At 41.4% G+C, this 12,870-nt stretch overlaps 1 protein-coding gene across 1 annotated transcript in view; it reads right to left on the bottom strand.

Annotated features, from left to right (window-relative positions):
* The window catches only part of GPC3 (glypican 3), a 417,096-nt gene that overhangs the window by 108,405 nt on the left and 295,821 nt on the right, over positions 1-12,870 (bottom strand). The window contains exon 6 of the mRNA XM_024746584.1: positions 2,991-3,111. Within this exon, the coding sequence (XP_024602352.1) occupies positions 2,991-3,111 (121 nt within the window). The remainder of the gene's footprint in view (positions 1-2,990; positions 3,112-12,870) is intronic.

The raw sequence follows: 12,870 nt of genomic DNA, 5'->3' as shown, positions 1-12,870 counted from the left end.
AGAGAGGGAGGCCACGGACACCAAAAAAAAAAAAAAAAAAAAAAAAAAAAAAAAAAGGGACAAACATTATCACTTACCTCACAGGAGGTAGTGAGGATGAAATAATATCCAAGGATAACAATGAGTTCCTGAAAAGCATGGTTCTTTGACAGTACTATACCTTATACAATTCCAGGCTGGATATTTTTTCCAACATGAGCAGTTAGACTTTTAGGACATGAAAGCACTTTGAAATATGGTTCAATGCTATACAAATACAACACATTATCATCACCATCATCCTAACATTCTTCTTTATGACTTCTCTAAAGTATCTCACTTTCAGATTGAGTCATGGCCAAAATATGAACTTTACCGAAGGTCTGAAAGAAGACATGTTTTGGCCATGTAAAGCAACACAGATGAGAAAAAAAAAATCAGTGTGGGTGTTTGGAGCCCAACCAATTTAACAGCTCAACTGAAACAGGTAAAACTGGTCTATCAATGAGAATTATTGGTTGCTCAATGGTATTTGTAAGGGAACCAAAAATGTTCACACATACACCCACGGCAAACGTAATTATAATGGTGACCTTTCCGACACTGACAATATACGCTTCCCTACATATGAAGTGGCTTCAGCTTTTGTGGCTGGAAGTTAGTGTAAATAGAAAGAAGGAAACAATATGGGAGAGAAAAGAGATGCGTCAAAGGGATCTTTTTGATCCACCCAAAATTTGGGTGGCAGAATTAGACTGGCAAAAAGTATTGGAATACTGCTCCCTTTCAAACTCACTCAAGTCCTGCCTACAGAGAAAGTCCTGAATGGACTAATCATCTTAACTGTGTCACGCACATGCAATTATTTATTTGTGTATATATGTAAAAGTGTATAATCATATATAAATTTTATATAATGGGATAATATAAATAGATATAGATACATAGATATAATTTCTCATCCTCATAATGACCTTGTAAGGGACGGTTTTGACAACTCTAAGTACTATAGATGAGAAAACTAAAGCTCAGAGAGGTTGAATGATTTGCCCAAGGTTATGTATCTAGTAAGATACACAGGTGAATTCAGATCCATCTGGATCCAAAGACCATCTTCTTTTCATGATATTACATGGTCTCCCACAGCATTAATATCAAACATCCAAAGTCTTTACTAAAGGGGCTTGCTATAAATATTTTTAGAGACTATTGGATCATATGGTCTGATGCAGCTTTCCCTTTTTTCACGGTGGGCATCCAGTCACAGGTCTTTCTCTGATATTTCTTATGAAATCCTTCTTACACTAGCCTAGTCCACCTTAGGCCTAAGCGAACCACCCAAAACTGACGAGCAGCGTCACTGCCTGGCTCTTCATTATAGGCTGCCTTTTATTTGTATTTAAGCACTTTCCGTGCTTGTGCGTCTCCTCCAAGGAAGCTGTGAAAACAGGTTAGACTTCTTTTGAATCCTCAAACTCCCTGGTACCTGGCTGAGCACACAGTAGGTGTTCCTTAACGTCTGTTGACCAAAGAGATCTGTTGACAATATCCTTCATTTAGAATTAGGGGCACAGTAATGGACCCTGAAATTTTAGCCTCACCAGTGCTTGGGTCTAGCCAGTGGAGTGGAGCCACACAGACACATCTGGTTTGAGATAATCTGGAGATAATTCAGAGGAGCAATACTGCCGTTGTCCCCAGGTAAAGCACACCAGTTCAGCAGTGAGTGGTTTACACTGTGCTCTGAACTCTTCAGAGGTGTGTTTTGAAATAATCATACTATATCTACCCAGGCTTTATAGAACTCAGTGAGGTTGTGAGTTCACCAAAAGAAGGATCTGTTATGCAAACACTGCCACTATCCGTGCTCAGCAGCAGTAACAGCTATTTATTACCCCAAAGTGTAGTGAATACTTTCACATGCCATTTGCAGTGAAATATACCACTATTAGAGAAAGCCCTTCCAAACATTTTCTAGAAACCGCAAAAATTTCACTGCTAAACTTCATATTAAAAAATGAAATCATGCCAGCGTTGTCATACAGAAACCTCTGTCCTTGCATAAGGATTTTAGTTTCATTAAGTTCTTCCTAGGCTACAAATAGAAGTCAGTGGTGCCAGCGCCTTCCCACCCATGGACCATGGGGTAGGAACACTGTCACTCTGGTATCTGGTGGCATTTTTGATGGCATTTAAAAAATTGTGGCCACAAAGCAATCACAAGCAGATGGTACAACTAACTTCTATTTGTGTCTTAGTTACTAAACTCCTTCTAAGAGGAAAAACTGTGTACAGGTTAAGGGAATCTGTGGGTGTCTCGGTGCATGGCAGTGAGTCAGAAGTTGGCAAGGGTGCAGTGAAGCTGGTCCTCTCGTATCTTGCTGGTGGCAGTGAAAGCTGATACATCCCCACTGGAGAGTGGTTTGGAAACATGCATTAAAATGCTCATATCCTTTAACCCAATAACCCCAGTATTTTAAGAAAATGATCTAAGATCAGGAGAGGTAGCTTTATTTATAATGGCAAAAATTTGAAGCAATCTGAATGCATAGCAAAAGCAGATTGATTAATTATAATTAATACTTAAAGGAATCTTTTGCGGCCACAGAAAATGATTAATATGAAGATATATGGCAACATGAAAAAGTGTTTCCAATATAGTGTTAATTTTAAGAACTAGAAATCACTTGTATACTTCCAATTATGTAAAAAGTCTGTGTGATTTTATGAACAAATATTAAAAAAGAACGTGTAAAAATGAAAACAAAATAGACTAGTTGGGTTGTGGGAAGTGCTTTTCCTTCTGTTTTCTCTTATATTACAATGTTTTCTTTATAATTTAAAAGTGGGGTGGAAAACAAGGGTCAGAAGTCCTTTTCTAGCAGAGAGAATCTTTGAAGAAAATGAACAATGGCTGCCTCTCCAAAAGCCCAAGAACACAGTTTGAACACTGGACATCATCCATCCACCACTTTTTTGCCATTTCCATTTTTTGTTGGATACACACATACCTGGTTAATGTGCTTCAGTTTGTCAATAATTTGACTGACCACTGGCTCAGGGCCCTTCATTTTCAGCTCGTGCAGGTTGAACTGATTTTTCATTCCATTTCTTGCTGCCTTTTGGCTGTATCTGGGAAACACGAAGGTAAAGAAAAGGTTTGTCACAAGAGAGTTCCAAGCAAAGTGCAAGCTGACTGTATTTGGCACCAATGGTCAAGCTGACCGCAAGCTCTCTTCAGCCTTCCAACCCATGGGATGACTGCATGGTACTACCCATGGGTAGACCGCTCCAGATAGGGTCTATCTGCAGTAGAGAACATTCAACAGTCAACAAGTATTCATTCAACATCCTTTTCTTCTAGGTGTTGGAGATACACCAATGAACAAGACGGACAAGGTCTCTGTCCTTATTGTGCCCTCAGTCTAGTGTACAGTCCAGAGAGCATGCAGAGTGAGAAGAGCTATGCTAAGGGAGCTGCTGGGTCTCGGCCAGGGAAGCACACAGGAAGGTCCTTAACTCTGAGTACGCTTTCTACTCATTTGAAGAAGAAAGACTCTTGCGTGTTCTTTACCTCTTCCTTCTTCTCCACTTCTTCCTCCCATCATTTCCTGCAGGTCTGGGAGCTGGGTTGCTTTTCAGGACGCTTTCCTAAGCCATTTGCAGCATAAATTATGCCGGCCAACTTCTGTCTGTGTTCTCCACGGGAAGACAGAACACCAGCTCAAGGGAAGGTTTTAACTTGCTGCCCCCGGATAAGCCATAGGCTTTCGCTTCAGGATTGAAGTTTCAAGGTATCTATGGACATCCTTACCAATGCGAGAATGGGGATATTAACAATCCTGGGCAATTCTGCCTTTCAGTGTGGGGCTTTGGCAACTTTGACTGGGAGAGTAATTCACTACTGAGGTGGCTGCTTCGCTGCCCCCATGGTTCCAGACCTCTACGTAGAGCTACTCCTCATCTTGCAAAACAAAGCAAACAAACGCCAAACAGAACAAGAAACAGAGTTCATTTCTTCCTTTACCTTCCATCACGTAGAAAGACCAGGACACTGTTACCAAAGTGGGAAGAGGTTTTTGATCCCTTTTTTGCTTTTTGCTCATCCTGATAATGGAATATTTTCTTAAAGAAATGGAAAAATTGGCAGGTTTTTTGCCCCTACTTTATACATTTAAAAAAATTTACAATAACGCAGTAGAATTAAGGGTAAATTCATATTTCTTTTACTAATATTTTTAATTACAAAAATAATAGTGCTCATTATAAACAGTTCAAATGTATAGAAATAAGCAAAGCACACAGCAAAAGTTCTTGTATCATCCTATCCTTCCATGAGAGAACCATGGTTAACAGTTTGATATGTATTCTTCTAGGGGTTTTCACATGCATATACTAACATGTAGCTTTAACCAAAACTGGAATCATACTAGTCATATTGATTTGCAACTTATCACTTAATATAAATCTTGAATATATTTCCACGTCAGAACATAAGTAACTGCCTTGTTCTTATTCCTCCGTATGGCTAGATCGTAATTTGTTTATCCAATCCCTTACTGATAAACAATTGAGATATTTCTAATATTTCGCTAATATAAACAATGCTGCAAAGAACATCCTTGCATACCAATCTTTGTACATTTACATTAATATCTATAAAGGATACGTTTCTAGAATTTAATCAGTTTGTATTTCTAATCCCAAATTATGACATGCAATGAATCATTAATACTACCGTATTTTTGCACAGCATTTTACAAAGCAGTTTTGTATCACTCAGCTCATCTGAGCTTCTCAACCACACTGTGAGGTGACAGGGGAGACCTCATTATCTCTTTATTACTGAAAATTTCACAACTTCAGAAGATACTGATCTGACTGTGTTAGATGCTCCCTTCCATAATATAATGCATCTGCCAATATTAAGGACATGATTTGGTGCTACCACGCATGATAGCAGAGGAGGTCAGGAAATCAAGGTCTGACTTTTATAACTGAAAGTCATCTTCCGAGAAGAAAAATATTTTGTAGGAACGTTGAAGAGAACATCTGATTGCATTTCTTCTAAAATGGTAGCCTAACACGTTCAGCTTACCTAACTTTAAAAGTTAGTGAATACACAGATCACCAACCATCAAATACCAATTGCCTTTGGGGGCTGTATTAAAGCAACATTCTTTGTTTATATATCTGGTGTGAACCAGCTCCCCACTAGCCTCCTTTTTTTTGGTTCATATATAATGCTGTCTGTTTAAATATAATCCCCGTCTTGATGATACTGCCAACTCCATCTCCTTCTTCTTTACATCTACTGATACCTGAAGCAGAGACCCAAGTGACAGGGAAAGACGTAAGGCTCATTATAAATCTTCTGAAATGAACTTCAGGAATGTGTCCCTAGAGACATTTCCCTGGGCTTTGCTCCTATCGAAGCCTGCCGGCCGCTTTTATGCCCACTCCTACAAAACAAACCTCTTCCTGAAGTTTATTATCCTCATTGGAATACTGTAAAGACATCTGCCAACTTAGTGATTTTGCCCTGTACTGCCTCTTCCAAATCATTTATAAATATTAAGTCAAATTAGTCCCATAGCTGATCCCTTGCGGCCCTACTGTCTATTTTCTGCCATTCAGAAAAATGCCCCTTTAGCTCTATTTTTTTTGTTTCTTACCTCCAAGCCATGGACTTGGTGCTAAGGAGACAGCACTAAACACTGCTCCCCAGTCCCATCGTGACTCAATTTTTTAAAAACAGCTTTGAGTTTAAAAGCTTGCCAAACTTTCTGAAAGTCGAAATAGCATCCACTGTTCTGCTCTATCCATGTGCTATTTAAATCCTCAAAAGACTAGTAAATTAAGCATGGTTTCTGGTTACAGAAGTGTTGGGAAGAGCTGGCCTATGGATTAGCTCTAAAACTTTATTTTATTTACTCCATGAAGCAGTAACCAAAAGTACTGGTTCGACTGATGTCTACAGCTGCTAAAATTTAGTGGCACTATTTTAAAACTATTCAAAAACTCTGATCTTGCCCTATCCCTTTAGGTGTCTCAATATCTCTCCCCCATCCCCAATACCATGTTCTGTTTCTTACGTCTCTACTCTTTCTCCTTAGCCAGACAAAATGTAGAACAGAATCTTAAAAGCCATGAGTGTTAAAATGGCATACTATGCAGACATTAAAAGAACAAGTAGATCTATATGTGTTGATATAGAACCAAATCCAAGATACATTGTAACAAATACAAGTACTGGTTAAGAACGTACACAGTGTGATTCTATTTGCGGTAAAAATGGGTCTGCATACGCATTACTCTCATACACTTTATATGTGTCCAAATATACACAGAAACTTTTTAGATGGATCCATAAAAGAATGGTAAAAGTGGTTACTTCCAGTGAGTAAGATTTTGGAGGAAGTTTGACTTTTTTCTTTTATGTCCTTCTATGTCTTTTACACTTTAAAATCTTAAAATAATTTAACTTTTAATGAGCGAAATTTTATATAGTAGTTATTTTTAAGGCAAAACAAAACAAAACCAAACCACCATAGCAAGAACAAAAAACATCCAGAGACTGTCATACAGAGTGAAGTAAGTCAGAAGGAGAAAAACAAATATCGCATATTAACGCATATATGTGGAACCTAGAAAAATGGTACAGATGATGTGTATAAAATGGATAACTAATAAGAACCTGCTGTATAAAAAAATAAATAAAATAAAAATAAAAAAAGAACAAAAAACAAACAAAAGGAAAATAAAAAGTGGGCCTAACTCCTATGCATAGCTCAGGGCCTCTGGGAAATCTTTCTTGTTAATAAGAGTTATGTTGGCCCTCACTAGAACCCTGGTTTTAAGGTGATTTCTTATGAGAACACATATTTGGGCCAATATACACAATGTCACCCTGGAATTCCTTCACACCTCAGATGGCTATCATCAGGTCACAAATTCTACTTCGTTAGGTTAAACACAGCTTATATGTTTTCTACTCTTCAATGAGGTAACGCTAGCCTGTCTATTTCAAAAGGACAGTCAATGTATTAGTGAGGATGTGACTAAGAATGTGCATTATTCTGAGTACCCCCTCTCAAAATGGAGGCAAAAAAAAGCCATTCAAGTTCTTACCCACCTTCCCGGCAGACGCCTAGTCCTCTTCTCATGGGCCTTGAGGGCCTCCTAGAACCACTGTGATTCATTCTGAACTGCTGTCCTTGTACCCAAATGTATTGTGGGTACCATGCTGAGTTGCCTGTGCTCCTTTTACGTACATTCATCTGCCAGCCCCTATAGGCTGTGAGCTCTTTGAAGGCAGGGGCTTGGTTAGTTCTGTTTTGTAGCACCTAAAGCACCTCCTGGTGTTGTAATAACACAAGCTGTCAGTACTGAGCGCTTTCTCTGTGCCAAATACTGTTCCAAGCACTGAGGAAAACAAAACCCTGCATCACCACACCTAATCCTAACAACCCGATGAGGTAGACAGTATCATCGTCAGCCCCTTCTTGCCGATGAGAACGCCGAGGCACAAAGTGAAGCCACTTGCCCAAGGTCACACAGCTAGTCAATAGCAAAGCTGGAGTTTGAACCTTTGAGTCCATGTCCCGCTGCCTCTGTTCTTAACCACTCTGCTGCTATTGCTTCCTTAGAGCTAATGCATGCTGACTAAATATCTGACGTTTCCACACCACACTGCCCCATTGTATGAGACAATTAGCCAGCCACTGGTAATGGTCTACAAGCCTTGCAACAGTGCCTGCAACAACTGCTGTCTTTATCTACTCACCAGATTCCTGGGCTTGCCCTTCAAAAGCCCTTGGGGAGAGCCCCGTGTATGGAGTTTCTTCTCCCAAACAGAAATCCAACAACATCACTATTCAGTGAAATATTTGTATTCTTGAAAGATAAGGTATTGAAGTTAGAGAAGTAATACACTACCACCACCCGGCACTAGACAAACACCAAAGGTGATCTGAAATCTCTAAGGACAATAGGCAAATGAATGCTGGAGAATGTCTCCCCGCCTTGCAGCAATGCAACACATGTGATGTAACCCCAGGGAATTTTAGGTAACATGCACACTCCGAGCTTCAAGGACAGAGCTTCAAGGACAGTTAGGGGTGTCTCTGTAGAGGTGCATTAATGAATTAATTAATTCAACATTTCACTTCCACTCACTCCCTCTGTGCCACTGGTGTACGATGGTCCATGACAGGCTTTGAATGAGGATGAGTCACTGCAGCCACAAGTCTCCTCATCCAGACTGCCTAGAGTGTCAGGAATGGGGACACCGACGGCCATGCGGGATTTTAAGGATGGGTTATCTGCTTAGTAACGCTCATCTCTAATTAGATTAATTGTCCTCTCTCCAGAACACTGCTTTTTTCCTAAAGCTTTGACACGGTTCTGGCAACGAATACTGGCCAGTGGAGGAGGAAAAGTAGAGAGAAGTTCCTACCTCCTAAATGGAAACTTTTCTTAACTGGACATGTTAGGTGTGATGTCAGAAGTGTCACCTTTAAGCACCACTTGTGGTGTCTCCTTCCCCCACCCAGTGTGGTATCTGCTTAGCACGAAAACGACTGCCTTATTTCCAAGCAAACCTGATTTGTGAAGTGAAAGGGGGACATGCCTCTGTTCAGGCAGATTGGTCAGGGATTGGGGGGTGGGGGAGGAAAACCTGTGCAAAAGCTGCAAAGAGAAAAGGAACCTAATTAAAACAGGACATCTGGGCGTGCTGGTCTTGGGACAGTTGAAGCAAAGAGAGCACTTGTAGAAGAGGAATAGAGTCAAACGTGTAAAATGGGCAATCTTTTCTTCCTGTCTCTGTACTGGCTGAGGCAGCACAGGTGTAGTGGATTCAAATATAGAACATTCAAAATGGAAGCACACTTAAGAGTGCATCTTGTCCAATCCACTCATCGTGTAGATGAAGAAACCGAGACCCTGAGAGGGACTTTCCCAAGTAGGTAGCATCGTAACTCCCACCTTTAGAAGAAATTCCTTCTTTAAAAGGTTCCTTAAATGCACGTTGCTGATTTTTGAGAGAGAAGTTCCTAGAAAATTCACTTTCCTTCTTCCCCTAGGCATTAGACTAGTGGCAAGTATCTGAAAGCAAGTCTTAGAAAAACCAACTTGTCCCCCTCCCCCCACCAATTATTTAAGTTCACGTTGCTGCCGGGGTTATAGATGACCTACAAATAAGTTACAGTTCTCACATTCTCAGAGCGCCATCTTCTGGAGAGACTGCAGTATTGCAAGTAGCCCTTTACCCAAACTCAGTAATTTATCACTGTTTCCTTGGAAAGTACTCTGGCTGCAACAATCACTGTGAAAAAATGGTATAATTTAAAGAGTGTAAGTAGCTTTAAAAACAAACTGGAGGGACTTCCTTGGTGGTGCAGTGGTTGGGAATCCGCCTGCCAATGCAGGGGACACGGTTTCCAGCCCTGGTCTGGGAAGATCCCACATGCCGTGGAACAGCTAAGCCCGTGCACCACAACTACTGGGCCTGCGCTCCAGAGCCCGTGAGACACAACTACTGAGCCCACGTGCCACAACTACTGAAGCCCACGTGCCTAGAGCCCGAGCTCCGCAACAAGAGAAGCCACCGCAATAAGAAGTCCGCGCACCGCAACGAAGAGCAGCCCCTGCTCGCCGCAACTAGAGGGAAGCCCGTGCGCAGCAACAAAGAAGACCCAACACAGCTGAAAATAAATAAATGAATGAATAAAAAAACTAGAACACAGGGCAGAAAACCCTTATTAATAGGCCTGAGAAAATGTTCTTTTTCTATGCAAGATGCAGTCTAATTTACATAAATGAACAGAAAAATAAAGGTGGAAATAGCTGAGTTTTGTAAATATGCTTAATAAAGAAAGCAACAATTTGCTTCTCATTTATTTATGCACATATTTAAAGAAAAATGTTTTTCATAATTGTTGGTACAGCAGTACCACTTCAGAACAAATTTCAGCCAGGAGAGTGCTAGAAACAGGTATGACCATAGTACTCCAAGAAGTACTTCTATTCTCAAACAATAGCCTTTCAGAAATTACAAATAGATTTCAACAGAAAGGAAGCAAAAGGTAGAGAAGAAATCAGGGAGGTGTAAACCCATTTATACCTCATTTAGTGGACATTACCTATATAAGGGAATAACTGTATTAGAATCTGTTTTCAGCCTATTTTCAAACCTCACTGTGAGGAGAGACTAAAAGATTGGTCTTGGAATATAATCAAGAAGTCATTTAGACCTAGAGAAGCGAAGAATATTTTCCAGATGGTGAGGAAAGCTTGAGGAGTTGATATCGCCCGCCACCGGGAGAAGAGTCTGTGGCTGTGGGGAGACAGAGAGAAAATGCCTGAGATGGGAGCCCCTGAATGTCTGAAGAGGCAGACTCTGTCGAGGAGCCTGGAGCTAAGGAGAGAAAAAAGTAAATAAGGAAACAAAAGTGATTCTTGCGAGAACTGCGGGATAGGCAGAGCCTGATGTGTGGGAACGCTGGTGTGAACTGCTTTCTGGGCTTTCAGCCCTGACCACAAGCGGCCAGGATACTAAGCCAGGGCAAGCAGGGCTGGTGAAGGGTTCTCTGAGGGGTGTCCTTGAGGGGAATATACCAAGGAGGAAAGGAATTTGATCCAGTGTAAGGCTTATAAAAACAACAAAAAATATGTAATTCAAAGCTCAATAATTGGGGGTGGAAATGTCAGAGCAAGGTGTGTGATGGGGATTTATTACTAAATCACCCCAAACTCATTTACCGAGTCCTTCTGGCCCAGAGAAGTAGCCCGGAAAACCAGATGTTTTCTTGCCCCACTGGAGTTAAATGAAAAGGAAATGATCTTTACCTGTTTTGTAGTTTTTTTTTTTTTTTTAAGTTAGGTTTTAACTCAAAAATATTTGAGTTGGAAAGGACCCCCAAAATCATTTAGTTCAATGCACTCCTGTTAACAGATGGGCAAACTGAGCCCCAGAGAGATCAAGCAGTAGCCACGCAAATTATTATTGGCAGCGCTGCTGGTGGAACGTGACTGGAGCTGTAACTTCCCCCAAATAGAAGAGCCAAGAAGAAGGGGTCAAAGAACAGGTCACACACCTCAACACTTGACAACATTGTATGAAAGTAACTGATTTTCAAAATAATGATCAATAATTATTTTTAAGACGTAAAATTTAGTCTGGTCTACATAGTTTACTGAGGCAGCAAAGACAATACATGTTAGAAAGGCTGAGTCACGTGGCGGAATAAGCACTGGCTTTGGAGTCAAGACATAGGTTCAAAAGCTGGTACTGTGTGACTTCTGACAAGTAACTAAACCCTGCTGAACTTGAGCTTAAATGCCACCTGCATTTGTTTTGAGGATTAGTTGATATAATGAATGTTAGTAAACTGAGATAACATAGGTGAAGTGTTTACAAGAGGGCTCAGCACATCTACGAGAGGGCTGGTATTATTATGTGAAAGCACCCAACACACAATGGGTGTTCAATAAATGTTACTTGGAAGAGGATTTCTTGAGGGAGGATGAGTAAACCTTGCAATGAATAGTTAGGGGAAGCTTTAAATCTGCTCGTCCCCACACTGAGAGGACTTAGGAAAGTGTGAGTAGCCAGCACTGAGCAGAGATGTCCTCACAAAGTTTCCAGGGGATGGGGCACCTGAGGCGGAGAACTTACTGTTAGGACTTCGAATGGTTCAGAATTAATTTTAGTCCACTGAAGAACAGATCGTTTACCTGTGGCCCAGGGCAGATAGGTAAGTTTCCCAAGTGATCAACTTTGGGTGTCAGAAGCCTTTTCACTGTCTCCTCCCACCACATTTCATATTCCTCCGCTCTGTGACAGAAAAGTCACTTTTTCAAATCATTCTCTTTGGAACACTGCTTTGTTTGTCCTGGGTCCCTGCGGGGTCTCCAACAAACATCTATTCTTTAATGCAGGGATCTTCAAAATGAAGAATAGGACTCTCAAAGTCCACTTCCAATCACACTTCACTGACCCAAGACCAGTTTGAGGGAGAGGCAACGACTGAGTTAGGGAAGAGTGTGACTTGTGAACCTTTTTCTCGCGTTGCGTTTCACAAAGGAAAGCCTCCTAACTGTTGTGTCGGATGTCCCGCTGAACTTTATTTAATGAACCGCCAAAGATTATGAGCAAAGGATAAACTGTTTTCACATGAATGGGTACTGCTGAAATACTTTAAAAGAAAGCTCAACATTCCTGCCACTATTTTGCTGTTAGCTTCTGCTGTCTTAGCCACAGTCATTTACAGGCTCTGAAACCTTCAATGTGCAGGATTAGGCCCCTCCCGAGATCCTGGGCCAATGGTGACAAAGGCAGGAAGGTGATAGCTTAGCTGCCCGGCCTATCAGGCCCCAGTCTCTGGAATTAGTCTTTTGCTCCTCGGAGCCAGTATTTCATGCTTTGGAGTGAATCTCAGATGTGCAGGCATGACTTCCTTTTGCCCACTATATTTTCCCGGGCCATACGGCCTGAATTCCACCTTGGTTTCCTCGTTTGTATTCACCCCCAAGTCAGTCCTCTGCTTTCTCCAGTGCCCGGCACACAGTAGGCAGTCAATAAGCATCTGTTGAACTGAACTGAGTCTGAAGACCTCACCCGAAGCTCACCTTCGGTGGTGGAGACTCTGACCTATTCGGCCCAGCTCTTGTCAGTCTGTTCCCCTGGGGTCTTCCCCCCCAAATCTGCAGCCAGTGACTGAGGACCTGTCTTACACTGGACTTTTGTCTGGGTCCTGCCAGGAAAACCTGCCCCTGTGTCCCACCTGCTAGATTGCGCCACTGTGGAAACCAACGGCTAGCTAGGGAACGGCAGAGTTCCTGCCCGGTGCCCCAACAAACATCAGTATTCAGGTGGTGGGTCACTTC

Source organism: Neophocaena asiaeorientalis, unplaced genomic scaffold (assembly GCF_003031525.2).
Source record: "Neophocaena asiaeorientalis asiaeorientalis breed wild unplaced genomic scaffold, Neophocaena_asiaeorientalis_V1.1 scaffold1019, whole genome shotgun sequence".
NCBI classification, from domain to species: domain Eukaryota; kingdom Metazoa; phylum Chordata; class Mammalia; order Artiodactyla; family Phocoenidae; genus Neophocaena; species Neophocaena asiaeorientalis.
This window is presented reverse-complemented; position numbering and strand designations above follow the sequence as displayed.